Raw genomic sequence first — 25,812 nt, 5'->3', positions numbered from 1 at the left:
GACAGACTCCCGAGTAAAACAGGCAGCAGAGTCGCTGCGGCATGGATGCAAAATTGCGTGCCACAGTGTGTGCCATGTGCAAGGCTGTGAGCCATAGCATGTGTGCAAGACCATGCTGCATGCCGTGCGTGTAGAAAACTATGTGCCCTATGACTGCCACCAGACTCCATTTCTCCCCTCAGGGAATGGCTTGTGTAATCATAATAGAAAACTAAGGAGCTTTGGGATAGAGTAATTAGATGGGCAAGGGCTGATCCTCTGGGATGCTCAGCCAAGAGGGAGACACAGGAGCCTCCATTCAGAGCCTCTAATTGACTGAGTCATGTGACAATAGATCCTGGGGCCCTCTGGAGCCTATGCTAAGGGTAGGAGTGGGAATCTGGAAGTGCATGACAGGTAAGCCTGCCCAGTGAGACTTTGGAGGAGGGGTCTGTGATGGTGAGTAGGACAGGGTAGAGGTGGCTCTCAGGGATCCATCCCAGCACAGACTCTGTCCCAAGCTTCCCTGCAGTAACCATATCCTACCTTCTGCTCAGAGCTCAGCGAGAACACATGGAGGGGAAGGCCTGCTCCAAGAAATGTGGGGCCCAAGAAGATGCCAGGAGACCTCAGCACTGATCCAGAGGCACTGTCCTCATCAAAGGGTCTACTCCAACCTCCTGCTTCCAGAGACGCAGAGCAGGAGGCTGGGCAGAGGCCCAGAGCCCCATCCCCCAAACCACTGCTGTCAGCCCCCATGAGAAACGGTGAGAACCCAGGACAGGAAGGGCTGGCCAACCTTGTCCTGGAGGCCAGGTGCCCCCTGGGTGAGCTGGACAGAGACATCCTCAGACGAAGTCGGCTGAAAAAGGCTCAGACATTTCCCAGGCTCCTGCAGGAAAGCACAGAGGCCAGCACCCTCTGCCTGTCACTGAACAGCTCAAGAAACCAGCTGGCCATATCTGAGTTCTTTCCCCCAGACCCCAGGAAGCTCTTCCTGGAAGGGAAAAATGGCCTTTCTGGTTTCAAAACGCAGTCTAAAAGCAGACTGTGGCCAGAGCAGGAGCCTGGAGTCCCACTGGATATGACACCAGGTGCAGGCCGCAATCCACACAGGAGTCCAGGAGCCTCAGGGCAGCTGGAGGCTACATCTCCTAGCCAGGGATCTGTAGAGTACAAACCTTCACCCAGCCCTGTAGACCCTGGAGATTCAGACCATGAAGACCAAATACCTAGGAGTGAAGAGAAGATTCCAGAAGAATCCAGACAACTGGGAAGTGCAGCCACAGAACAGGTATGTGATGAGGGAGCAGGTGAAAAAGCTGTCTCTGCTTAGCCTCAATGTACAGCTCACAAAGGACCTGCCCTGCCCTTCCTTCACTCCCAGTCAATAATTAACTATGCTTTGGGGGGCTTCCTATTTCTAAAGGGAGCTTCAAATTCAAATTGGGGGAGGTGCCAGACATGCAAGCTAACCTCTGGACAGCCTCGGAAATCACTAACTTGCTCAGGCCCCATCCACCAGTGTATAGGTGCAGCCCCACAGTTAACGGCTCCTAGTACTGCTCCTTCAGGGGCCCACTCACTTCCCAAGCCTTGCCTCAGACTAGGTTTCTTAAACTTCATGCTTCACAATGGGATGAAACTCTAGTGCACGGGTGTGCAGACCAGATACAGACCACGACACTAAGTGTGATCCCCACTTGACTGCTCAGTGGGTTCCTCAAAGCCCTATGTCCCAGCCTGGTTCTCAGGGTAAGGACACCTGAGCCAGTTCCCAGGATACATACATCTGACTACCAAGACATCGGCCTGCTGACGCCTGCCATCGGCCCCATTTCCCATCAGGCTTTGCTGCCCCAAAGGAGAGAGTATGAGGCGGGTGATTCTGTGGTGTATGTTGTCATTTATACACTGATGAGAGCTTTAAGAATTCCCACGGGAAGTGCGGGTCACTTAAAGAGATGTAAAGTCAGTGATGCAGATAATCTATGTTGTCTGGGCCAGGGATGCACACATATTCTCAGCCACCATCTCGAGATTTTCTCACAGGTTACAGCCACCTCACAACACCATCTTCTAGATGGATAAACAAATGCATGGGTAACCTGTGCAAGGGAAGGCACTGCCAATGGAGAAGAGTTGAGGCCTCTTGCTTGAAGGAGAACACAGCGGACCAATGAGCCTAGCTTTCACCTCAGCCATCTGATCAGTCTCTCTCAGATAGAGTATGGCCCTCCAAACCTCAGACTCCCACATAAGGATGACCCAGAGCCCTCACCTCTGGTTCAAGGTTCATTGTTCCTACCCGAGGATAGAGCAGGCCACCAAAAGCAGTGCAGATGAGCTGGGGAGCAGAGAGCCACAGAACTGACCCAACATGTCAACCCTTGCTATTCACAGGGCCAGTGGATAGCATCCCGGGTGAAGTGGCTGCTAACATGTGCACTTCTGTAGTAACCTTGTTTCCAGACCATCAGGTGGTCCCCATAGGCAGGAACGATCTGTCCTAGGCTCCACTGGTTCCTTTCACTTGAAGATGTGTTAAAATACCCGTAAACGCATCTACCATGGAATCATCTCTACGCCTGAGCCTCCAGCATGCACTCCCCTCCATCTCTCTCCACAGCCTCACCACAACCTCACGTGTGAACAGAACCTTCTGTTCTGTTGTCTAGCTTGTTTCACTCAGCATAATGCCCTCAAGATTCATCAATAATCAACACTGCAGTGCTCCTCCTCTTCCTTCTCTTCATCTTCCTCTTCCTCCTCCTCCTCTTCCTTCTCTTCATCTTCCTCTTCCTCCTCCTCCTACTCTTCATCTTCATCTTCCTCCTCCTTCTCTCCATCTTCCTCTTCCTCCTCCTTCTCTTCATCTTCATCTTCCTCCTCCTCTTCTTCCTCCTCTTCCTCCTCCTCTTCCTCTTCCTCTTCCTCCTCCTCCTCCTCCTCCTCCTCTTCCTCTTCCTCCTCCTCCTCTCCTCTTCCTCTTCCTCCTCCTCTTCCTCCTCCTCTTCCTCCTCCTCCTCCTCCTCCTCTTCCTCCTCTTCCTCTTCTTCTTCCCTCCTCCTCCTCCTGCTCCCCTTCTTCCACTCCCTACCTCTTCTCTTTTTCCTTCTTGGCTCATGGTGCACAGTCTTGGAACTTACTGTGGAGTCAAGAAAAACCTCAAGTTCCTGATCCTCCTGCCTCTGACTCCCAAAAGCTGGGATTGCGGGTGTGTCCCACCACACCCAGCTCCTGAATGGTCTTATTGCCCTGGGCCATGCCATTAGAAGTGTTTAAAACATTAAGTTTTACACTTTGTGTTTTAAAACACAAGCTCACGAAAGTGAAAACACTCTTTAGAAAAGGTTGAGCAATACCATAATAGTTTGTCCCGTGGGTGGACCATTTTTTAGCCTTTATTTTAATTTTCGTGTATGGATGTTCTGTCTGCATGCATGACAATACACCATGTGCATGCCTAGTACCCATGGGGGACCAAAAAGGCATCAAATTCCCTGGAGCTGAAGTACAGAAGGTTGTGAGCTAAGACGTGAGTGCTGGGAATTGAGCTATCCAAGAGCATCAGATGATCTTAACCACCAAGTCAACTCTCCAGACCCTGACCCACATTTTTTTTATCCATTCATCCATTCATGGGTATTTGAGCTGCTTCCCCTTTTGGGATCTGGTGAATGGTGAAAGGCCTTGAACCTAGGTGGACAACTGTCCACTCCAGTTTCTTTTCAGGTCTTAGGGGTACCCAGAAATGAAACTGTTGGATCTTGAGGTAATTCTCTGTACTTTCTCAGAGGAGTTGCCGTCTTTTCTCATGGCAACTACACCATTCTATGCATGAGGGCTCCAGTTTCCCCATACACTCACCCACACTCATTTTTAATTTGGAGAACCTTTCCAGTCCCTGGCTGTAGGGAGTACTACAAGTAGAAACGGAAGCACCATTCACACATCCCTGTCCACGGAAACCCTTCCTTGACATCAGAGGGAGACAGCATTCGTAGGTGATTCTTCTCTTCCACAGAGCCTGTCCCTGCAGGACCTTCTGTCTAAGCTAGGCCGGCCCTTCAGGGAGTATGAGCTGTGGGCACTGTGCCTCTCCTGCCTTAGCACTCTGCAGACACACAAGGAGCACCCAGGTAATTGGTCAACCTGCTCTGCCTGAGCCCTGGGCCCAAAAGCTGGGGAGGGAGAAGGGGGAGTGGCAAAACCACTGCTGTGAGCCAGGGGCAAGGCCCAACTTGACCCAGCAACAAACCTATGGGGGTGGGGGATGAAGACAATTGCCTACAGTGTGGTCCTAGAGCCAATGACAGCTCCCAACCTTAGAGGAAGTAAAAACTAGCCTTGGGAGGTGAGGGAAGAGCCCAGGATGTTACACTAGTTTGTGACCCTGAATGTTCAAGCCTGCTGGATAGCCAGGTAAATGGACTGTTCTTCTGTACTCTCAAAGTGCCATGGGGCAGTAATCAAGGAGGCATCTGAGGGACCAGACTGCCACCCTTAGAGAAATATTGCTCCAACAATCTACTGTTAAAGCTGCTGTGAGACTGGAGAATTTAAAGGCCCCAACCTACCTCACCCAGCCATATCCAGGGACAGAGCAATGTGGACCATGTCCCCATCCATCCTCCCATTTATTCTTAACTCGATGAGGGTGATATACCCTAACAGTGTTCCCAGGCAACTGTTAGATGGAACGGCCAGCCCTCCAGTGTCTTCCCAGTCTTGACAAGTTTCTCTGGGGTCTCTGTGTGGCCTGGGATCCCCTGATGCTGGCGAGGGCGCGGCTCACACACAGCTGCATCCTTGATCGGCTCTGTTGCAGCTCGCCTGTGCCTGGACAACGTGCTGGTGGCTGAAGATGGGACTGTGTTCTTCGGACCACCCCCTGCCGATGGTATACACGGGTCACTCTCGGGGGCGGAGAACCAGAGCGACCTGCCAAGGTGGGAAGAGTAACCAAACTATGGTTGCCTTTCTAGGCGCCTACAACTCGCTCTTCTTGGCTCCTGAGGTGTCAGAAGAGAAGCTGGTGACAGAGAAGGTAACCGCATCACTTCTCACGCGGTCCGCACCCTCTCCCCAGTGGATCGCAGGGTCAGATAGCCTAAACGTGGCACCCATCTCACTTGTGGGGCTACTGTAGCAGCGTTCAATAACGTCCTCGGGGTTGGGGATTTGGCTCAGTGGTAGGGCGCTTACCTAGGAAGCGCAAGGTCCTGGGTTCGATCCCCAGCCCCGGAAAAAAAAAAAAAAAAGAAAAAAAAGAAAATAATGTCCTCTGAGTTATGGGCGTGCCCTGGGATCCTGGGCGGGACAAGCTCCGATCCGAGAACGTAGACTCGCCGCCAGTAATAGGCTTTTTAAAACTTTAAATTAAATGAACTAAATTACACTCAGAACCTAATGCAAACGCCACCCTGAGAACTAGGTTAGCTGATCTTCCAGACTTTGGCTCCTCTAGGACTCTACAGAACAGAGACCAGTTCTTGGGAAGGAATGGGCGGGGCAATGTAGAACGGGGCGGGGGGGGGGGGTTAATGAGAGCAGGAGGAAGGAGTGAAGGAGTGGGGTGATACCAGACAGGGCAGAGAAAGCCAAGTGGTTTTTCTCTAGAGAAGTGGCCCCTGGGAAACTCCGCACAAGCAAGGGGAGCCTCCCTGAGGCCAGGCTTGCTAGTCAGAGGGCCAGGGGTGCTGGCTTTGGGTGCTGATGCTAAGAAGCCACCCACAACAGGCGAGGGGAGCTAGAACTATTGCCATCTGGACAAGAAAAATAAATGAGACCAAAATTTGAGCATGCCTGAGAAGCTTGCCCTAGAAAATCACTCATGTCATTAGAATTCTGGGAGGAAAGAAAACGGTGGGTGAGGCAGAAGAGTAATCGATGAATGGGTAATGAATGAAAAATACCCAATTATGGCAAAACACATAAGCCTACACATTCAAGAAAAGAAACAGAAAAGAAAAAAAAAACAAAACAAAACAAAACAAAACTGATACACCTAAAGAAACCAGCACCACTTAGTAGTAAAACCTCTGAAAGCTGAAAGCTGAAAGAGAAACAGTTTATCTATGTTCAGGATACAGTTCAAATGGCACCTGACTTCCTTCCTGATGACCTTAGAAGTGGAGACCTTTCACCTAGAGTCCTTTGTTCAGCAAAACCCCTATGTGTCAAGATGCTCTCAGAAGGAAAAACAAAAAGAACTAAAAATGTATCACAGACAAGAATAGCGCGCTAAGTTCTAAACAGCCAAAAGACTGGGCTGGCAAGATGATTCAGTGGCTGAAATGCCTGCTGAGTAAAGCCCAGCAGTTTGGCTTCAAGTCCTAGAATGCAGGGGGTCTGTAGAGAAAACTGGCACTACAGAGTTGTCCCCTGGTACACACACACACACACACACACACACACACACACACACACACACACACACCATCCACACACAATAATAATATGGTTTGGGGGCTGTGTTAAGTATAAAGACTGGGCAAAGAGATGGCTCAGTGGCCCAGAGAAGTTTCAGTGTTTATTCCCAGCAGCCACAGCAGGTGGCTTCTCCTGTAACCCCAGCTCCCAGTTATCAGATAACAGCTTCATTTGTTTATAGATGCTTGTACTTAAAACGATCACATAAAACAATCTCAAGTGGGAGAAGTGAACAGGATGCAGAGGGCAGTATGCAGGCTTGTAAGATGTTTACACTGGTCCGCTGTGCAAACGAACCACTAGAAAAACAACCTGGTAGACAGAGAGTTGCCCTAGAAACAGGACAGGTGAGGCAGAAGGGAACTGTGAGCAAGAAAAACAGGAAGCTAGAAAGCATCCAAAGCAGGGATGGCAGAGGGGCATTTGCAAGCACCAGGACGGCAGGCAGGAGACACCTCAGCAGCTTCTCCATGCACTCGGAGGTTTGGCTGAGATGCACACAAACCCCACAGCTCAGCCAACAGGAAATAAATTGCTGTGATGGTCCACAGCTATCAAGAGACTTGAGCTTACAATTTGAAGACTCCTAGCGCAGTGGCTCTCAACCTTCCTAATGCTGAGATCCCTTAATACAGTGCCGCATGTTGTGATGACCTCCAACCATAAAATTGTTTTCATTTCTATTTCATAACTGTGATTTTTACTACTGTTGTGAACCATAATGTAAATTTTAGAGATAGGGGTTTGCCAAAGGAGTTGCAACCCACAGGTTGAGAACCACTGTTGTACTAGAAAAGCATACTGATATGTAAAGAAAGAATAACCTTTTTCCTACATGATCTTATCCAGAAAACAAATGAGGAAAATCACTTCCCAGTTTGGTTTTATAAAGCTCATTTCCCCCTGATACTCAAATTAAAGACAGTACAAATTTTTTCTATCATAAATATGAAAACGGAACTCTTGGGGTGTGCACAGAATTCAGTAGTATGTAAAAACAAGCCTACACTGTGAAAAAGCAGGATTCCCTCCAGGGATAGTGAAACCAGTCTTTTTCAATAGTAGAATCCAGTGTAATGTAATGTATTAATGGGAAAAAAAGGGAGAAAGATCCCATTGTTATATTAATTAATGCAGAAAATAAAATTCAACAATCAGTTATAATTTTATTTTAACAATAAAAAGAAACTCAGGAAAAGTAGAAATAGAGGAAAGGTCTTCAGCCCTTGAAGTTGAAGCTGACAGCCTCAGTTCTTTCTTTTCTTTATTTAATGAGTGCACTGTAGCTGTCTTCACACACATCAGAGACAGCATCGGATCCCATTACAGATGGTTGTGAGCCACCATGTGGTTGCTGGGATTTGAACTCAGCACCTCTGGAAGAGCAGTCAGTGCTCTTAACCGCTGAGCCATCTCTCCAGCCCAACAACCTCAGTTCTGTATCCAGGGACCTACATGGAAAAAGAGAAAAGATTCCCACAAGTTGTTCTCTGACCTCCACACATGTCCCACCCACTTGAAGCAAGGCGGTGGTAATGTACACCTAAATTTAATCCCAGCACTCAGGAGGCAGAGGCAGGTGGATCTCTCTGAGTTCAAGGGATACACAGAGAAACCTTGTCTTGAAAAACAAAAACAAACAAACCAGATAAAAACTGCTGTAAGCTGGAGAGATGCCTCGGGTTAAGAGCACTGGCTGCTCGTCTACAGTACCTGGTTTCAATTCCCAGCACCCACAGTGCGGCTCACAACTGTCTGTAACTCTAGACCCAGAGTATCTGACACCCTCTTCTGGCCTCCCAAGGCACTGCATTCTCATGGTGCACAGGCAAAAAAGACAAAAACCCATTCACGGGGTTGGGGATTTAGCTCAGTGGTAGAGCGCTTGCCTAGGAAGCGCGCAAGGCCCTGGGTTCGATCCCCAGCTCCAAAAAAAAAAAAAAAAAAAAAAAAAAAAAAAAAAACCCATTCACATAAAATTTAACAAAAAACAGACAGGAGAGATGGCTCAGAGGTTGAGAGCACTGACCGCTCTTCCAGAGGTCTTGAGCTCAATTCCCAGCAACCACAAGTTGGCTCACCTCCATTTAGAATAAGACCTGGTGCCCTCTTCTGGGCATTCAGGCATATATTCACACAGAACAATGTAAATCTTTTAAAAATCATCTTTCTTAGAAAAAATTAACAAAAGACAACTCTGGTGCTATAGATGTGGGGTAAATGCTCTGAATGCCTGGAAAAGTGGTTCTAACGTTCTAGGAAGTGGTTTGTGGATATTTGGAAGAATCGCACAAGGCATATTAGAGAAGTCGTAAGCAGAGCTTTCAGGCAGTGGTGGCACGAATCTCAGCACAAGGGAGGCAGAGGCAGTGGGTTCTCTGAGCCTGAGGCCAGCCTGCTCTACAGAGTGAATGTTCTGGTCAAAATGCTGACAGACTGCAACCAGAAAAGGCTGGGGACATACAGTTTCAAGTGGAAAGAGGACTTTATTGGGAATTGGATTGGAAGCCATATGTGTTCCATTCTGGCAAATAATTTATAGTGTACATGTTAGTAATTTTGATAAGATTGAGTTTAGAAGTAATGGGCTTACTAGTTTTGTGGAGGGAAGTTCAAGACACTATATCGTTTAGATGTGGCATGATTATTTGCTGAGTGCTTGTTGCTAGAATTTACAATAGAGTGGAAAGTTTGAGACACTTGCCTTACCTAACAGAAGCATCTGGAAAGTAGTGGCCAATGAAAGGCATTGTTGAAGAGATCACAACCATTGAGAGGAAGCCAAACGCTAGGCAATGGTGGTGCACGCAGTTAGTCCCAGCATTAGAGTCAGGAGAATCTCTGTTAAAGGTCAGCCTGGTCTACACTGGGAGTTTCCATGACAGCCAAGGCCACACAGAGGAACATGCCTAGAGGGAATCTCAGGAACTGGCAGGACTCCACCCACACAGGCTTTTGTAAGATCTCTGCTGGGGAAAAAAAGGAAGTATTTTGGGATGATCTACTTGCAAAGATCAGCCTGAAAATGTTTCCCAGAATTCATTTTAGTGAGATCACCCTTCCGAACACTCAGACATTGCTACATCCATGGTCCGGGTGAGTTAGGCTACTGCTCCAGCCCACAGCCTCCCTGCAGAGAGCAAAGGAGTTAAAAGGGCCCTGGAGAGTGGAAGAAGAGTAAAGTGATGCTGCTTTCCTGACAGGATGATGCTTAAAGCCTAGGAAGCAAGCCAAGGCTGCTGAAGAAACCTGGGACGTTAGTGATGTCAAACATGCATAATGGGCTTTTATCTCATTCATCTCAGGTGTTCATCACAGCAATGGCAAAACTGACTAAAAATCAGTTAGCAAAACATACTCTACACTGTGCAGCCCAGGAGCTTGAAAAAGTGGCCTTCCTCCACCCAGAGTTTTAGATTTATCTGACTGTTTTGAAATAGGATAACCCCAGGCTGGCCTCGAACCCTCTGAAAGCCAGCTGCCTCAGCCTCCAAAGTGCTGGGATTACCGGTGCATGCACTGCACACCATTATGCTTCCCTTTGATCACACTCATGAAGATCCACAGCAATGTCCCAGGCATGTGTGAGGAACCTGCACTGGCTACAGATGATGCATTTGGTGTGAGCTATCGGCCTGACAGAGAACACCTTAAACCCTGTGCTAGCCACCCCTCCATCAGAGACAGAGTGTCTGCTCCGTGAATGCAGAGGGCTGTCTACACAGAGGACCAGTGGGTAACCATTTGGCAGCACACTATTAATTGGGAAGGAGTCCCAGCTGGGCAGGCTCTCTACATGATTCATGAGCAACTTACTTCTCAAACTATTGTGGTTTTTGCCCTCATGAGGAAGGAGACAGTATCTTTTGCAGTGTCTAAAACCCAAACAGGGCAGGGAGGAGCCTGGTTCTGTTAAACTTGTAAATTCCCCCTCCCAGGCTATAACCCTAGGTGCCACAAATCTAGCTGAAGTGGAGCTCTAGGCACTGAGCAGGTGACTGAGCTGAGGGACTGTGATTTGGGGTGGAAGCAGTCAGTCCTGGTGATCTCCTTCAACCCAACTCTTACTACCTCTCTCTCTCTCCTGCCTCCCCACTACCCAGGCCTCTGTGTACTGTGTGGCTGCGGTTCTGTGGACGGCAGCCAAGTTCAGCGTGCCCCGAGACCACAAACTGGCCCTGCCCCGTAGACTCAAGACACTCCTTCTGGACATGGCCAGACGCCATGCCTCAGAACGGCCATCTGCAGCCGAGGCCATCAAGGTAACTGCACCATGGTCAGGCCTGCTCATAGTCTCAGGGGTTAGGGTGGAAGACAGTAGGGTCTTTGATGCTGAAGCTGATGTTAACCACGGCTGTCTACAGAATTCCTCTACCTGTGTGGGCAGCAGGTTAAGGATTGCCACATCTTGTGCGTGGTTCTGATCCAGTCCTGCCGTGACTGTAATCACATCCTCCTCCCCCGCACCCTGCCTTCTCGATTCCCCAATACCATGCAGCCGCCCCTGAGCCCTGAGACTCCCAGCTCGGCTCTTCAGTTTTATTCACAGCCGTGACAGGAAATCCAGACGCCAGGAGTAGGATTATTTAGAAAAGCGCCAAGGGTCTCTGTCACAAATGTTCGCCGCAGTATCAGGAGCAGTGGGGGCAGGCTCGGCCGAGCCAACGCCTGCCGGCTGCACTACCCTGGAGGGACGTCTCCTTCATTTCAGGTGTGCAGCAGTTACCTCCTTCAGAGAGGCATGGACAGCAGCAAGATTCTAGCCCACCTGCGGGCATCCACCTGCAAGGCAAGACGACGCTTCCCAAAATTCTCGGGGACTCCTTCATGCTCCCATTCGTACCCACAGGGCCCCGCTTGTCCCCTGCTGCATTGCAGACCCAGAGGGACTCTAGGGAAGAGGCAGTGAGCAGACATTCCCAACAGCTCCTGCTTAGTTGCGCTGCCAACCACTCACAATGCAAGCACTCGAATCTTGAAAGACAATCTTGAAAGGCTGCCCTCTCTACTCCCCCCCCCAACACACACACAACCTTAACACAGGAACCTGTCAACTCCTAACGGGCTGGGAGACCCAGAAGATGAAGATCCCACCCTGTGTAGTGGGCAGGAGCACTGGGTTCTCTGGGACGCTTCAGGGATTCATTCTCTACTACCTTCAAATTCCCTAGAAACCCACCACAGCTTCACTGAAGGGACTCTGTGGCTCTAATCCCTCTGTGCCAGCTCCCCTGAGCCACAGGAAGCCCCTTGAACTAGGCTGGAAGCTGTGTCCGGTGGCAGTATAGCATATATCCACACTATACCTCCTCAGCCCCAGTTGGCCCCGACTGACCATTTAATGAACTTACACCCCAGGTTCACCCAGAGGAAGAGACCATCGGCCTCCAAAATGCCTTCTCAGTGGTTGACCTGAAACCCACCATGGCACCTGCTCCTGAGAGCAGTCCAGGTGGGTCTACCCAAGCCTTTCTATTCATCAGCCCCTGTACCCCTTAACCAGGCTCACCCCTATCCTCCATCACAGTCCTGCCCTGAGTGGACACCCACAACACGTTTTACCCATAAAGCAGGATGATCAGGTCAAAGTGTATGGCCTTGACCCAAGGCTTAGCGTCTGTCACTGAGGACTCTGCCACCTGCAGCTGCTTTCTGTCCTTCAACAATGTACGTCCTCTTTCGTAAGCCAGTCCTCCTACTGTCTGGCTTCCCTCTCAAGGGAGAAGAGACACACCCATCCCAGCTTAACAGCATCTGGGCCTTCCAGCTATGGCTGTCTCCAAACAGTTCTTCTCAGGCACTGTCATACACACACACACCTTTGGGCTCCTGGGCTAAGCTTGATATAGAACAACCTCTGGGCATCTGTGGTGCCCACCTGTGGGACCTTAGTGAGGATTGACTCAGAAGTATCCGCTGATCTCCCCACGGCTCCCTCTCCTGTTCCCCTGTTCCTCCCTGCCTCCACCTGCTGTCCCTAGGCTTCCTGCAGGTCAGCAATGATACCAAACTGGTCGCTGTCCCTGGGCCTGTGCCTGGTCTACCCCCCTGCTGTATAGAAGCCTGTGAGCTGCCAGCAGCCTTCACCTCTGAGGCCACTCACTTTAAGCCCATAGTCCTGGCTCAGGACACGGGTGTTACCAGGTGAGTGTCCCCACTCCCTGCTAGCAGAGGCCCCAGACACAGATGGCCCTTCCTGAGTTCTCATCTCTCTCCACAGAGACCAGCTTGCCTTGTCCTCGGGGTCAAATGAGAAGCCCAAAGAAGGAAGTGGTCAGCTGGACAGGGAGGGAACAAGAAAGCAGGCAGCTCTGGAGCTTCCTGAGGACACTGACCTAAAGATGTCCGACCAGCTGCCACATGGTCCAGAGCTGCAGGGAGCAACTCCAGACCCTGCTGGTGACTCAGTGCCCCACAGCTCAGCCACAGAATGCTCCTGCCCACATGGCCCTGCTCTGGTAACTCAGCAAAAAGGAACATCGGAGACGCCCAGCTCTCCTGCCTCTTCCCTGCCCTCTGAACACAGGCCAGATGGCCAGGGACCACTGGGCACCACTGTGCCCCCAGGGCCCACCTCAGCCAGCCAAGGCTCTCGACACCCATGTAAGCCACCCAGGGGTAAGGCTGCAGCGAGTCCAAGCAGCCCTAGGGGCCCGGATGGTCATCCTGAGAAGGCTCGGCCAGCAGACCGCAAGCTCTGTCCGTCCGGTGTAGATACCTCATCCCCCCCTAAGATGACAGCGTGCCCCTCACTGCAGGAAGCCATGCGCCTCATCCAGGAGGAATTTGCCTTCGATGGCTACATGGACAACGGGCTAGAGGCACTGATCATGGGTATGAAAGCCATAGGGGCCACGCTGGAAGCCCAAGATAAGGGAGAGGTTGAGGGAGGCAGACCCGGTCCAGAGAATGTCAGTATGAAGGGGACTCAGGAGGCCACACATCTGTCCTGCTGAGGTCAGGCAGGACAAACAAGGGCAGTTTCCAGCTTGGAACCTGTACCTCTTCAACCCCCAAAGCCCTGAGACGAGTTACCAGTGATCGAGGGCAAAGGAACCAGAAAGCCTCCCATGTGTAACCTGGTTGACCTATCTATCCTTTGTAAACCAGGAGAGTACATTTACGCCTTGAAAGACCTCACCTTTGCCACCTTCTGTGGCGCCATATCTGAGAAGTTCTGTGACCTATACTGGGATGAGCAGCTGCTGAAGAACCTCTTCAAGGTGGTCAACGGGCCAGCCTCACCGTCTGAGAGGTAAGTGTGTGCACAACCTTCCCCTTCTAGCATTCTGGGCAGGCCAAGCCACCAAACCCTGTAGGCTCAGTCATTCCCGCTCCTTCTGGCAACCCCAGAACAGCCAAGGACAACTCCATGGTTGTGATTGTTGCTGGTGTTTATGGTTAGGGACAAGAACAAGAAGGGGAAGGGCCACTGAGGCTGTCAGTTCAACCTGGAGGAGTGTTGTTGTTGTTGTTGCTGCTGCTGCTGTTGTTGTTGTTGATGTTGTTTTCCTGAGACAGGGTTTCCTGCCTGGCCTCGAACTCACAGTCCCACCTGCCTCTGCCTCTTGAGTGCTGGGATTAAAGACGTGTGTCACCACTGCCTGATCCAGTTCTACTTCACAATAAAAACTGTACCAGGCAGCCAGGCGTGGTGGCATACATTTGAAATTCTAGAACTTGGAAGATAAAGGCAGGAGCTTAGCCATCGTTTGAGGCCAGATGGTTTACATATTGATTTCAGGTCCGACAGGGCCACATAGTACAACCCTTTTTTAAAAAAAATAAAATCAAGGGCTGGAGAGTTGGCTCAGCAGTTAAGAGCACTGACTGCTCTTCCAGAGGTCCTGAGTTCAACTCCCAGCACCCACATGGTGGCTCACAACCATCTGTAATGGGATCCGATGCCCTTTCCTGGTGTCTGAAGAGAGCAACAGTGTGCTCATATACATTAAATAGATAAACAAATCTTTTTTAAAATGAACAAATAAATAACTACAGACAAGTACACTTCCCCTGTCCTGCACCCAACCCAACAGCATTTCCACAACCCTGAGAAGGATCTCTTGACTACACTCGACCTCTCTCAAGTGGCACTGTGGAGTCACTACCCAGGGCGTTTCTGACACCAGGGCGATGACAGGGTCCTGTCCTACCTAATGTACTCAGATGACACTCCATGCTGGGACTTTTCTGAACAAGCTCCAGGTCTCATCCGAGGGCTGGGTGAACTGACTGGTGTTCTCGTTACCAGCACTTCCGAGGAGCCTGGATCCCAGCCAGAACGCTCACCCAGCAGATGCTCACTGTCCAGCAAAAGGCCTTCCCTGCATGGTAAGAGACCTGGCCTGCATCGTGAGGCCAGGCAAGAGCTATTCTAGGTGAGGTCCCCTGGACAACTGCAGGAGGTCTTCTGTTGTCAAGGACAGCCCTGTGTTGGGAGACATCCAAGAAGCCCAGACCTTAGGGCATGGGCTATCAGGGGACAGTTTCCTGTCCCTTCAACAGCCAGCATGATGGCTCTTCACAACTGTGAAAGTAAAAGCCACTTAGATACCAGAGCTGGCCTTCTAGGTTGTTAGCCAGAATAACAAATCAACTTAGATCTCAAGGAGCGGGGCCTAGTGATGCACAGTACTGAGGCAGAGACAATATGATCTCTGAGAGTTCGAGACCAGCCTCCTCTACATAGCAAGCTCCAGAACCACATGGACTACATAGGGAGACCCTGTCTCCAAAAACAAGCAAACACCACAATAAGCAGTTTGAGGACGAGAGACCAGGCGGCCATGTGGTGGTCTCTGGGGGCAAGTCCATGGCTGTGATCACATGGGTCTGTCTAGTAACTGTGGTAAGAACATGGTGGTGGCTTCATCCCTATTTGAGTAAATCAAGGAGCAGGTGATCATGTCTTGGGCACAAAGTCTACCTGCTCCTGATGGCCAAGGAGCCAGAAGGCTACTGGCACAGAGAGAAGCTTCTGGAGTTGACAGAGTTCCAAGTAGCCTATGGGTTTGTATGTGGAATGTAAGTATACGACTGAGCTAGGTTTGATTTTCAAATGCTCCAGGAGAGGAGAGGGGATCAGAGGGAACAGATCTTGGTTGAAATCAGTTCTAGTAGAAGAGAGTCCAAGTCTCAGAGAAGTTTGGAGCAGGAAGAATACTCAGGGGAGCTGGTCCCGGCTAAGCCTGTCTCTTCACAGGCACCTGAGTGTTCCCTGAAGCCCCTGTCAGTTCCACCTAGCACAACAGCCATGGCTAGCTAGGATCCTGGATAAGGGTGTTTGGGTTTCCTCCACGGCGGGAAGTGGAGGTGCTACTCACTGACCATTGTCTTTCTCTCAAGGCAAGGAGAAGCCAGCCACGACCTGGGGCAGCGGGGGACCCTGCTCGCCCACAGCACTATCAGATATAGACTCTGACACGATCTCTCAGGGAAACTTTGAGGTTGGATTTCGGTCTCAGAGGTCAATAAAAGTCACACGAGAGCAGCAACCAGAAGCCGAAGTGGATGGGCAGCCAGGTCCAAGCCAGGAGTCGACCGGCAGTGCCTCAGACACAGTGGCCCGACTAACTAGATCTGAGGATGGTGGTCCAGCTGTGTCCCCAGGTGCAGCTGATTTCCAGAACTGCAGCCCTGGCTGGTCCAGTGCCTTTTATGAAGCTGACTGCTTCGGAGCCGATGTCTACAACTATGTGAAGGATCTGGAGAGGCAGAAGGCCAATGGGCACACAGAACTGGAAGCCCAGAGTCCAGTGAGTGCAGGGAAATCTACCCACTGTGGGCTGGGAGGGCATTTGTAGCCTTAGGAACACCATAGGCAATGATGCTTTTGCTTAGGCAACGCTTTCAGGCTACTTGGGCCCAATGGCAGGACTCTGAGAAGAGCCTTTCGGGCGGTGTTCATTCTCAGTATTCTTCCACTCTGGTGGGCCAACTCCCTTTAGCCTACATTAGAGGTTCTACAATGTAGGTGCATGCTCCCACAGCAGGGAAGCAGGGAATGACTTTTATTTCCTGTTAGCAGAGCCTGTGGGTCTCAGATGCCAGTAGTCAGGGTCACTTGGTCTTTGTGAACATAAGCGTTGGGTTAAATCTACTGCGCATGGCTGGGTGCAGCAATGTCTTCCCTATGGGGTCTTAAGCCTGGGCAAGAGAAAACACCACATGTAGCATGCCTTCAGCAAGTTTAGGCTGGACTTGGGGTCAGTGGGGTCAGCAAGGGTTTCTCTGGCAGGTAGCACTAGGAAAATCCAAGGCTCTTTCCTGGCCAATAGGAAGAAAGGAGTCCTGACTTCAGCGGCCAAAGCTAGCCAGGGTAGCATGCAAAAGAGCAACAGTTCTGGAGGTGCAGCATGTGCAGGCCCATTGTTGGGAGGAGGGCGGGGAGGTCAGCAGCCTTAGCAAGACTATGTACGGTATATGTGAACTGCAGGCATCTCCACACTTCAGACAGGAAGCCCCTGTCACTGCAACATTCTGGCCTAGTTCTAGTCCTTGCATCTCCTGCTCGTCAAATAGGCCTGGCTTTTGGCATTTAGGGGAGTGCTGTGGCTCAGTTTATCTTCTTTTTGTCTACAGTTTCTGGTGACTCTGTTTCCTTCTGGTTGTTCACACACACACACACACACACACACACACACACACTATGCACTATGCACACACACATACATATATATCCAACTAAACCCAGTAGCCTTCCTGCTTAATTAGTTCTCAAATCATTTTTGACTCCTTCTAAGGAACCAATGTGTCTAAATTTTATAACAAATTTGGGTTCAAACCTCACCATAGGCAAAAGATGAGCTTAAATTGCCCTTTTTTCTTTTCTTTCTTTTCTTTTCCTTTTTTTTTTTTTAAGATTTATTCATTTATTATATATAAGTACACTGTAGCTGTCTTCAGATACACCAGAAGAGGGCATCAGACCCCATTACAGATGGTTGTGAGCCACCATGTGGTTGCTGGGAATTGAACTCAGGATCTCTGGAAGAGCAGTCAGTGCTCTTAACCACTGAGCCATCTCTCCAACCCCGACCACACTTTCTTCTTAACTCCGATCTTGTGACAGAGTCAGCCCGTGCATCTACCAGAGTATGAGTGTCACGGGGAGGTCAACACTTACGTCTTCTTCTCCATCATCCTACATGTTGCATGAATTTAGGTCATTTATACTTCTCTAAAATCATCTAAAACAGTACTCTGTTTAAAACTAAACACAATCTGATTGCTGTTGACTATCGAGTAAAGTAGTCGTGACAAATGTCAGATTAACTTCAATCTGACACCAACTTTAATGGGTTCATAAGAGCCTCCTTGGTTCGCTAATGCCTTGGTGCTCACAAACCAACCCCAGCAGGTTACCGGGATCACGACAGTGTATGAGTGGACAGCTGTGGAGACCCTCAGACCTCAGGGCCCATTCAAACCAACAGACAGCAGAACACAGCTTAGAACATAGCTCCCCTGTCTGCTCAGACTCTCCATAGCCCCTCATTGACCAGATATCCTAGATATGCACTGCCCTCAGGAGAGCCTCCAGCCACTGACTACTGATCACTCAAGCGGTGGCCCACGTGACCAAGGACTTGACACTTTCCTTTTAGTTACCTTACTAATCTAGACATCCTCAGATACCAAGTAGTTCCACGTAGGGAGCCCAGGTCCAAGGCAAGTAATTCATACTGCATCCCAAGCCTGGCTCTGATCTCTGTCAGCAAGGAGAAACTAGCCAGCTGTCCATCCAGTGGAAACCAGACTTGAAGCCAAATGTGTGATGTCAGAGCCCACACTCTCCTCCAGGACCTGACGTGGGAAAGCAGTGTCCCAGCAGTTTGGGGCAGCATCTAACCGACTTCTTTATGGAGTACGAGGCATGAGCAGAGAGACCCTGTATGGTTCAAATCGGTTTTCTCCAGTTTCTTTCTAGTGGATTCGCACCGTCCACCAAGTGAGGGTGAGCCCTGGCTGAGTGGATTCACACCCTGGTCTGCGGTGAGCTGGCACAGGTCACCCAAAGTGAGACCTGGCTTCACAGTGAGACGGCATCTGCCTAGCCAGCCTCCGCAATGCAGCTAGTGGGTTTCCAAAGGAGGCTTGGGGGTTCACCTGCACAGTAAAGAAACTCGCATGGCGAGGCTTCTTCAAGCATAACTTGAAAAGAAAGACACAGCATCCCACCCCTGTCTGCTTCTTGACTGTGGAAGCAATGTGACCAGCTACATCCTACCCTTGCCACCAAACGTTCCCTGTCCTGATAGACATGGTCCCAGAACAGTAAACAAAATTAACTGTAAAAGAGAAAGAAAGCAGCCAGTGTCCCAGCCAAGCATGTGGTGCACACCTGTAACTGCGGAACAGGGAAGCTAAGACAGGAGGAGCATGAGCTCAGGGCGGTAGTGGACTACAGAGTGAATTGTACACCAGCCTAAGAGACATAACAAGTCCCTATCTTGAAGAAGAGAGACAAGAGAAAGAAAATGAAGGAAGGAAGGAAGGAAGGAGGGAAGGAAGGAAGGAAGTGGCTAACAAACAGAAGGGAACCATATTGGGAAGGTACCTGGCCCTGGAATAGGTTCCCCTACCTCCCCACACTGCAGTCAGGTACATGGAGATTAGAGATACTGCAGCCTGTGTGTTCAAACAGGCAGCAAACATCAGAGCTGCAGCTCATTCTCCTGAGGTACAGGGACACGGCAACCATGTATCCAAGCCCCCATCCACATGGACATCTGTGTGTCCCGCTGAAAAGGTGAGGGCCCTGGAAAGGGGGCTCCCTTTGGCCAGAGAAGAAAGGCAGCCTACCCTGAGCCCAGTGCTAGACAGGGAGACTGGAGACAGTTAGAGGAGCCTTTGGGCTACACATATGGGGCCTGCCTTTGCTTACTGAATAAGCCTTTGTCTTTGTAGACCCTGACTACCACTGATCGCCAAAACAGAGAAGCCACAAAAAGGTTTGCCCCTGGCCCTCTGAGATGGAGTCTAGAGAACTCTCTAGAAGCAGTCAGGTGGGGCCAACCTAGTGGGTAAGGGGAAGGATACCTCAGGAGACAGACACACCCTTACACTGGGCCAAGTCTTAGGGCAGAGTTTCTCACCCTTCCTAATGCTACAACCCTTTAATACAGCTCCTCGCTTTGTGGTGACTCTCCCGACCATAAATTATTTCATTGCTACTTTATAACTGTAATTTCACTACTGTTATAGAGTAATGTAAATGATATCTGATATGCGGGGCATCTGATATGCGGGATAACTGATATGCAGCCCTGTGAAAGAGTCGCTCGACCCCCAATGGCGTCGTGACCCACAGATTGAGAACTGCTCCCTAAGATGGGGCATACGCCTCTTCACTGTGCCTCCCCTTTCAGCAGTCAACCCACAGGCACTGGTGGAGCCTGGCATCCTTGAGGGATTGAGTGCTGGTTTCGAGGTGAACCTCTGAAGCCCTGAGGTGTCCCCTCATTCATCTCCTTTGCCCTTCTTATGCCAACCAAACGGCTCTGGCCCTAACACACACCTGCTCCTCCTGCGGCCGCTCAGGCCGCTCAGGCCGCTCAGGCCGCTCGCTTGGCAAACGTGCCTGGCATAGGTGCTCACGCTTCACCTGCTTCCTCTTAGGAGCTGGAGCAGCAGCTCATGATAGAGAAGAGAAACTACAGGAAGACCCTAAAGTTTTACCAGAAACTCTTACAGAAGGAAAAACGCAGCAAAGGTAACACCGTACAGCTAGCTACCTGACACCAACGAGATGCTCTGTGCCTCCCGAGAGCCATGTGCTGACTCTGCTCTGCCCACAGGCTCTGAGGTAAGGACCATGTTATCTAAACTTCGAGGACAGCTAGATGAAATGAAGTCCAAGGTGCAGTTCCTGGGCCTGGTCAAGAAGTACCTTCAGGCAAGTAGCCCTCTATCCCTGCCCTTCTTCCAGAATGAGCACCAGGCCTCAGATGGGGTTCCTTCAGTCATTGGATCAAGACCCATTAGGTCATGCACATGGGCCCTGGGTAAGGGTTCAAAATACTGAGAAACCCTGCCATCCCTGGGTCAGTAGGAAAGTGACCCATAGACACACACCAAGGGGTCAGCCATAATTCACTTCCTTTCCCCACAGGTCTTGTATGCAGAGCGCTGGGGGCTGGAGCCCTGTGCTCTGCCCGTGATTGTGAACATCGCAGCATCCCCCTGTGATACATTGGACTTCAGCCCTCTGGATGAGTCTTCTTCCCTCATCTTCTACAATGTCAACAAACACCCGTGCAGCAGCCGGCAGAAGAAGGCTCGCATCCTACAGGCTGGCACACCACTGGGACTCATGGCTTACCTCTACTCCAGGTGTGTCAGGTGCCCCAAAAGGACTCTCTGACCCTGACGTACCAGAGTTTGAGAACAAGGAGGCGAAAAGCAAGGAAAGCTCTGTCTGACATGGGTTGTGCAATTACTTAGAAACTTGTTAGAATTCAGTCTAGCGTGTGTTAGCTTCTACCTACTGCATAGCCAAGCTGCCAGCCAGAGCAGTTTGTCACATTCCCCAGGAGACTCCCTCTAGCCATGGTACTGGGTCACAGGGTGTGGCCAGGCAGCACTGTGGGAGAGCCTGGGCCAGGCCATTAGGTTGCTATACCATCCGTAGGAGTCTCCAGGTTACCATCTGAATCCAAGTCACTAGTCGAAGTATGTCACAAAGGGCCCAGAGCACCGTCTGTAGTATTTCTATGGCCTCTGTCTCTCTGTGTGTGAGCACTGCTTTGGTGGCTTCCTGAGAACTGAGTGCTACACTACTTGCCCCTTTGTCAGGAAATCCACTCACCTGTACTCACAGGGCTATTCATAGGACGTGAATGGAATCTCATCCCTTCCTCCCCTTCTCCCTCCAGCACCATCTGCCCTGCCTCCCTCTGCCGCATAGAGCGCCAGCCTTGTCTTGTTTCTAGATCATTCAAGCTCCCTGCAGTTTCCTCACTTTAATGGAAAGTCCTATGCCTAGATCTGGAGCCAGAAAGCCAATGTCACAGCCATAGTTCTGACACAACTTCTGAAGTCCTCTTCGAGCAAGAGGCTAACAACTTCTTGGATTCAGATCTGATTGGCAGGTAGCACTGGGAGAACAATAAGGCAACAAGCTTTCCACTATAGAAGCCCAAGCTCCTGGAATGAACTTGATGTGCGCATGCGTACTGGATGTGCATATGTGTGGTGTTTTGAGCTATTATGTGTTATGATATGTACTGCATAAGTAATTTACATGGAGGTATGTGTTATGGAGTATCATTGTAGACTATTACATGGTGTACATAATTGTGTGTGTGTGCGTGTGTGTTAGTGGTATGAGTATAATGTACATTATATGCATGTCGTGCTTATGTATACATATATGAGGTATGTCATCAGCATTGTGGTGCATACAATGTGTGAGTATATATGGGGGTACTGTGTGATATGGTATATCTCATACCTGTGCTGGTGATGTATGGCACTACACCTGGGAGACTTGAATAAACATTTACTCATCCCAGATAGGGAACCAGTGATAGGCCAGCGTAACAGTGTCATCCAAGTCCATCTTGGTAAACCAGCGAGTTTATCGGGGTTTCACATAGGAATATGGGTGAGGGGTTAGAAAAGCATGGGTGACTCATGAGCAGCTGTATTACTGAAAGCCCACCCTGGCAGCTCACCGCACAACTCTCAGGCAAACCCATAGGTCAGTTTCCTTTCCTCGTGCATCGCAGTTGGGCAGAGAGAGTCTCTTCCATACAGATGGTTTTAGCCCCTTCCAGGCAGCTCAGCAGGTCTAAGCTCCTCAGCAGCCCCCACTACTTATATCTATACTTACGACTTGGGGGAGGAGAAGCTTTCATGTATCTGGTAAATTTCAGATAAACTTCCTGAGACTTCTGAGATGTTTATTTGCTCATAATAAGCCTCTCTGTAGAGCATCCTCAGCTTAAAGAGCCTCCCTTTAGAATGGGCGAAGCTGCTGTCTGGTGGATGTGAGCACGTGTGGGAGAATACAGGAGTGGCAGCTCTGTGTAGTTTGGTGTATGTACGATTATGGTCTGTGATACATGCTTAAGCAGACAGCAGAGGAGGGCAGGGCCTTCTTGTTGAAGTAAGCACTCACAAGGGGTTTTCTCAGCACTGAGTACTCCGTGGGCACGGCCTCTACAATATAGGCTGGGTAGAAGGCTGCTTAGTCCCTGAATCTAGATACGGCTATCAGTGTCTTCATGTTTAAGTGTCGTCTCACCGAGGTAGGCCAGTGACCAAGCTTCTTTGATCTATGCTATGACGTTTTCTACTCTGGAACTCATCTGTAGAAGAGGTATCTTGCTAGGACCCCTCATCTTCTGGTTACTGGTCATCATATTCCCCAGGTTGTCAAAGAGTCACATTCAGGTCTCCTGTTGATGTCCCTTACATGAGGCTTTCTGGAAAGTGCCTATTCTGGGTAGGGATGTTCAATGAGATGTGACAAACTGACATGCACATATGCGCGCATGTGCGCGCACACACCCCCCCCACACACACACACAGTGAGAAGCTGCACACACAGATATACTGAGAAGATGCACACACACACACACACACACACTGAGAACACACACATGCACACACACATACCGAGAAGCTGCAAACACACGAACACATATACATACATGCTGAGAAGCTACACAAGTGTGTGCACACACTCACATGCACGCACACACACACTCACATGCACACACACTGAGAAGCTGCACACATAGACATAGTCAGTCACCTATGCACTTAGAATCACATGCACACTCATTCACTGCTGGGCAAGGCTGCAGGGAGGGTCCCAGCTGGCCTAGGCCCAAGGCCCAATACCACATTCTACCCTCAGTGATGCTTTCCTCGAGGGCTACGTGCAGCAGTTTCTCTACACTTTCCGGTACTTTTGCACACCGCACGACTTCCTGCACTTCCTCCTGGACCGCATCAGCAGCACCCTATCCAGGTACCACTGCATGGGATCCTGGCCAATAGGGGTGGGATTATGGGGCACCTTGTTTGGCCCATGAAGGGCTCTGACGGGATACAGATGAAGTGTCCCTGGGAAAAGTCAGGGCAAGATAGCAGGACCAAAGGATCATGGGTAAAGGAACCCAGCTGGGAAGGACAGCTGGAGTCTTTGTGCTAGGGTGGGGAAGAACACTGGAAGGGCCCTTACTGCTTGCTTCCCCAAGGCAGGAGATTGAGGAGACCCAAGCAAGACAAGAGAGAGATGAGCTCACTAGCCTGGCAAAGATAGGCGGAACGGAAAGAGGCCTGTGAACCGTATAGCTTCTTTCTACAAGGCACCCAGGCCAGCAGACTGGGGTGGGGGTGGGGGACGCCCAGAGAGAGCGGTGGCAAACATGAGTGCAGGACTCTGTCCTCCACCGTCATCTGGCCTGTCATCACTCGGACTCCCCCTGTACTCCTCACCCCTCACAGCCCACTTGGGGCCTATGCTGAGCCTTGCCATCTGCCTCCAGGGCTCACCAGGATCCTACCTCCACCTTTACCAAGATCTACAGGCGGAGCCTCTGTGTCCTGCAGGCCTGGGTGGAAGACTGCTACACCGTGGACTTCATAAGAAACGCGGGGCTGCTGGGACAGCTGGAGGACTTCATCTCTTCCAAGGTGAAAGCCGCACTGGCTAACCTGTCAGCCTTATGGGCTCTGGCAGAGAAAAGCACTGCCTTGTCCCAGGAACAACAGTGTCACCTCTTGCTTCTGCCTAGATCCTACCCCTAGATGGCACTGCCGAGCACCTGCTGGGCCTCCTGGAGGTGGGCACTGAGCGGCGGGCTGACAGTGCCTCTCGAGGGGCAGACCTAGAGGATCCTAAGGAGGCAGAGGAGGACACCAGACCCTTTAATGCCCTCTGCAAGAGGTTCTCAGAGGATGGCATCACCCGGAAGGTGGGAACCTGTACTGGGGAAGGTTACTCTAGGCAGTAATGCATTCTGGAGGACGTAGCGTGTGCATGCATACAGAGGCATACACAGCTGTCCACATAGACACATATGCAGAAACAAACCATGCATGTACACACACCCAATGCAGACATGCACTTGTGCATATACAGACAAATGCACAGATAGATGTGTAGACACACACACACACACACATACACACACACTTGTATGCATATAAGTAACTGTTTCTTATTCATGACCCAGGCACTTCCCTACAGGGCTGGTATTTCCTGCCCTGTGGAAGGAAAGCCATGGACTAACAGGGTTCATTCTATCCAAGCCAGAGTATTATTGCAATTCCCTGAACTCACCTCCCTGATCCCCAGGGCAGAGGCCTGAGTGGAAGAATCCACTGGGGTCAGTGAATGGTCTTTCCACCAATACAAGGCGACAGCACTAAGTCTGAGCAATGTGTGTGGGTGATCTGCCCAAGTGAGTAGGACAGGTATTCTGCCAACAAGCCTGGATGGAAGGCACTTAGCCTCTGACATTACTTGGGCCAGTCTGAAGAGTCCTAGGTTGGACCAGCCTATCCTCACCCTGCCACATCTAGCCTGGCCTACTCAGCCTTGAGGGGGGCACCTGTCTTATTTGCAGAGCTTCTCCTGGAGGCTGCCTCGGGGCAATGGGCTAGTGCTGCCACATCATAAGGAGCGCCAGTACACCATTGCATCAGCCCTGCCAAAGCCCTGCTTCTTCGAAGACTTCTACGGCCCCTATGCCAAAGCCAGTGAGAAGGGTCCTTACTTCTTGACAGAGTACAGCACCAACCAGCTCTTCACGCAGCTGACCCTCCTGCAGCAGGTATGTGGGAGCTGGGACATCAGGAAGGGGACACAGAGCTCTACATTTGGGCCAGCTGCTGGTGTCGTGGCGTGGGCTCAGGGATACTCTGGTGCTGGCCTCAGCAGATACTTCATAGAGGGGAAGATGGATGGTCAGCAGAAGGACCTGGTTGCTAGGTGCACGAGTTCTGTCTTTAAAGCAGGGAGACCCAGCCCAGCGGGATTCTCCTCTCCAGCTACACAGAATACCATGCACTGTGCATTCACCTGCCAATATGTCCTCATGTTCTTACCCAGCCCTGGGATAGAGGAATCAGCTATTCCCTCTGTTCCTCTCCTCAGCCCAGAGCCCAGGCAAGTCCTACGCAGGTCTTCAACATCATGTAACCCAGGGTCATGAGTCAGGTGACAGCACTGGGTGACCCTAGTTACTATCATCAGACCCTAGCAGTGTCACGACCCCTGAGGTGACCTGCACATAGCAAACTCTACCAGCCCAGACATGACACACTTGGCAGGTTGACTACAGGTTACACAGATGGCTTCAAAATACTGAAGTCCTCTTTGGGACACTGCCTTGGACATCAGCCCACTTGGGAACAATGGACTGACCATCTGCTTCT

General features: G+C 50.5%; 1 protein-coding gene across 1 annotated transcript in view; it reads left to right on the top strand.

Moving 5' to 3' along the window:
• Kndc1 (kinase non-catalytic C-lobe domain containing 1) overlaps positions 1-25,812 on the top strand; it is a 48,862-nt gene that overhangs the window by 14,366 nt on the left and 8,684 nt on the right. Inside the window, exons 6-24 of the mRNA XM_032892353.1 lie at positions 537-1,273; positions 4,007-4,121; positions 4,811-4,882; positions 4,968-5,029; positions 10,518-10,676; positions 11,126-11,203; positions 11,773-11,866; positions 12,396-12,558; positions 12,635-13,248; positions 13,525-13,669; positions 14,669-14,748; positions 15,763-16,172; positions 20,038-20,131; positions 20,217-20,314; positions 20,531-20,751; positions 23,285-23,398; positions 23,919-24,066; positions 24,168-24,347; positions 25,002-25,208. Of these exons, the coding sequence (XP_032748244.1) occupies positions 537-1,273; positions 4,007-4,121; positions 4,811-4,882; positions 4,968-5,029; positions 10,518-10,676; positions 11,126-11,203; positions 11,773-11,866; positions 12,396-12,558; positions 12,635-13,248; positions 13,525-13,669; positions 14,669-14,748; positions 15,763-16,172; positions 20,038-20,131; positions 20,217-20,314; positions 20,531-20,751; positions 23,285-23,398; positions 23,919-24,066; positions 24,168-24,347; positions 25,002-25,208 (3,791 nt within the window). The remainder of the gene's footprint in view (positions 1-536; positions 1,274-4,006; positions 4,122-4,810; positions 4,883-4,967; positions 5,030-10,517; positions 10,677-11,125; positions 11,204-11,772; positions 11,867-12,395; positions 12,559-12,634; positions 13,249-13,524; positions 13,670-14,668; positions 14,749-15,762; positions 16,173-20,037; positions 20,132-20,216; positions 20,315-20,530; positions 20,752-23,284; positions 23,399-23,918; positions 24,067-24,167; positions 24,348-25,001; positions 25,209-25,812) is intronic.

Source organism: Rattus rattus, chromosome 2 (assembly GCF_011064425.1).
Source record: "Rattus rattus isolate New Zealand chromosome 2, Rrattus_CSIRO_v1, whole genome shotgun sequence".
Classification (NCBI taxonomy): Eukaryota; Metazoa; Chordata; class Mammalia; order Rodentia; family Muridae; genus Rattus; species Rattus rattus.
The sequence above is the reverse complement of the archived record's forward strand: the minus strand, read 5'-3'. Positions and strand labels throughout refer to the sequence as shown.